Source organism: Arachis duranensis, chromosome 6 (assembly GCF_000817695.3).
Source record: "Arachis duranensis cultivar V14167 chromosome 6, aradu.V14167.gnm2.J7QH, whole genome shotgun sequence".
NCBI lineage: Eukaryota > Viridiplantae > Streptophyta > Magnoliopsida > Fabales > Fabaceae > Arachis > Arachis duranensis.
The window spans coordinates 72,977,772-72,979,806 of record NC_029777.3 but is presented as its reverse complement, the minus strand read 5'-3'; the positions used below and the strand labels follow the sequence as shown (position 1 = coordinate 72,979,806).

Here is a 2,035-nt window from a genome sequence, read left to right as displayed (position 1 = left end):
CTAGGCCAAGGACCCGAGAGTTAGGCGTGCCTCAAGCCCACTTTAAGCCTAAGGCCCAATCTCATGCACGCGTGCGCGCCGTGTACGCGTACGCGCCCATACTTATTTTGCCACGCACGCTAGAGCGCACTGCACGCTCACGCGTGGCTCTCCAATTTTTCTCACTGCGCGCGGATGCGTACATGCCGCATGCGCGCCGATCTAATGGCGCAACTCCCAGGCCATTCTCCAGAGAGTTAGGCCTGAGTTGGGCCAACTCTATGCCTCTAGCCCAACCCCATGCACGCGTGCGCGCATTGTACGCGCACGCGTCCCTTCCTAAGGTGCTCATCCACGCTCAAGCGTGTTGTACGCGCACGCGTAGGTCCCAAGTTTCTACAGGGGACGCGGACGCGCAAGGTACGCGTGCGCGCCGATTCAAAAATGGGAATAACCCTAATGCGCGACGCATACTGCGTAGTCGCGCACCTCACCACCCCCGACCTTCATCTTCTTCCTCTTCTCTCTACCAACTGCCGTCGCAGTAGCAGCACCGCCCACCACCGCGGCCGCCCATTTTCTCGCCCTCATCACCACCCTACCTCATTTCTCTTCCTCTCTCACCACCACCCGTTCTCTCTCTCTCCCTCTCACTCCCCTCGGCCCAAACCCCACCACCGCGACCGTCCCTCTGCCGCCTCCGTCATTCCGCCGGCGACGGTCTCCCTCTTCTTCCCCCCCTTCACATTCTCCTATCACTACCCTCTTTCACCGTCACCGAACCTCCCCTCCGTTCCTCTTTCCTCCGATCACCCCGCCGTCACTCATCTTTCCGGCCACTGATGACAAGTCATCATATACCCATTTTTCAAGCTAATTTCACTTGTTTTGTTAGCATTTATGCACTTTCTTGCATCCTAAGTAAGTGATTTGGAGTGAAAATGCATAACTTCTCTAAATCAAGCAACCACCATGAAATTAATGTTAAATCATGAGATTTGAGCTAATTTTAATTGAATTTTAATTGATTTATAAACCTCTTGAATTTAGTGATACTTGGAGTGGTTGTTTTGGTTTATTGTAGGTGAAGAAAAGAAAAGAAAAGGAAAAGCGTGGCCTAAGAAGTGTAGCCCAAGGAAAGGAAAGGGTGGCCAAAGAGAGAAGAAGTGTGCCGCATGCAAAGGGGGAGGCAAACATTGCCCTCCACAAGGGCACACTGCCCTCTAGGAGGGCAACATAAGGAAACCAAACAAGGAAGACAACTCTGCCCTGCCCACTACAAGGGCAGAACACAAAATGGTGCCTTGGGACCAAGAGAAAGCAAACTCTGCCCTGCCCTTGTGGAGGGCAGAATCGGGCTCTATAAGGAAGAAATTCAAGGGAAAATGTCACCCATGCATGCTACAAGGTTCGAACAAGGAACCATGAGGAAGCCAAGACTTAAGGATGAGTGCCGTGCCAAGAAACCAAGGAAATTATTGTAGCGTGTGCGTCAGCCGTGTTTCGAACACGGGACAGCAAAGTAGGAACATTGCCCTGCCCTCTGCGAGGGCAGGGCAGCATCTTGTGTGTGGCGCACCAAGAAGCGCATCTGGCGCACCATGGCACGTTCCTGGCAGCATCTGGCGCACCATGGCACGTTCCTGGCAGCATCTGGTGCACCAAGCTCGATCCTGGCAGCACCAAAAGTTCCTGCCCTGCCCTCCGCGAGGGCAGGGTAGCATCCTATGCACCAAGGAAATTTCTGGCGCACCAACTTTTGATTCTGGCGCACCAATTCCTGATTCTGGCAGCACCAAAGCAATTTCTGGCGCACCAACTTTTCCTGCCCTGCCCTTGGCACGGGCAGGGCAGCATCTCACGCACCAAGGCCGCACCAAACTCGCACAAGGCTGCACCACGCCGCACCAATCGTCCGCACCATGCACCAATTTTCTGCCCTGCCCTCCACAAGGGCAGGGCAGCCTCCTGGAGCAACATTTTGGGCCAAAAATTCAAATTAAAAATCCATTTGAATTCAATTCTTCACCAATTCAAAAGCCCATCCAAATCCCAA

The 2,035-nt window shown here is 53.5% G+C and overlaps 1 protein-coding gene across 1 annotated transcript; it reads left to right on the top strand.

Moving 5' to 3' along the window:
* The first annotated feature begins 423 nt into the window (after positions 1 to 423).
* On the top strand, positions 424 to 822 carry LOC107494088 (putative uncharacterized protein YHR217C). Its single transcript, XM_016115125.1, has one exon. The coding sequence runs from the start codon at positions 424 to 426 to the stop codon at positions 820 to 822; it is 399 nt and encodes a 132-aa protein (XP_015970611.1).
* Positions 823 to 2,035: the final 1,213 nt, after the last annotated feature.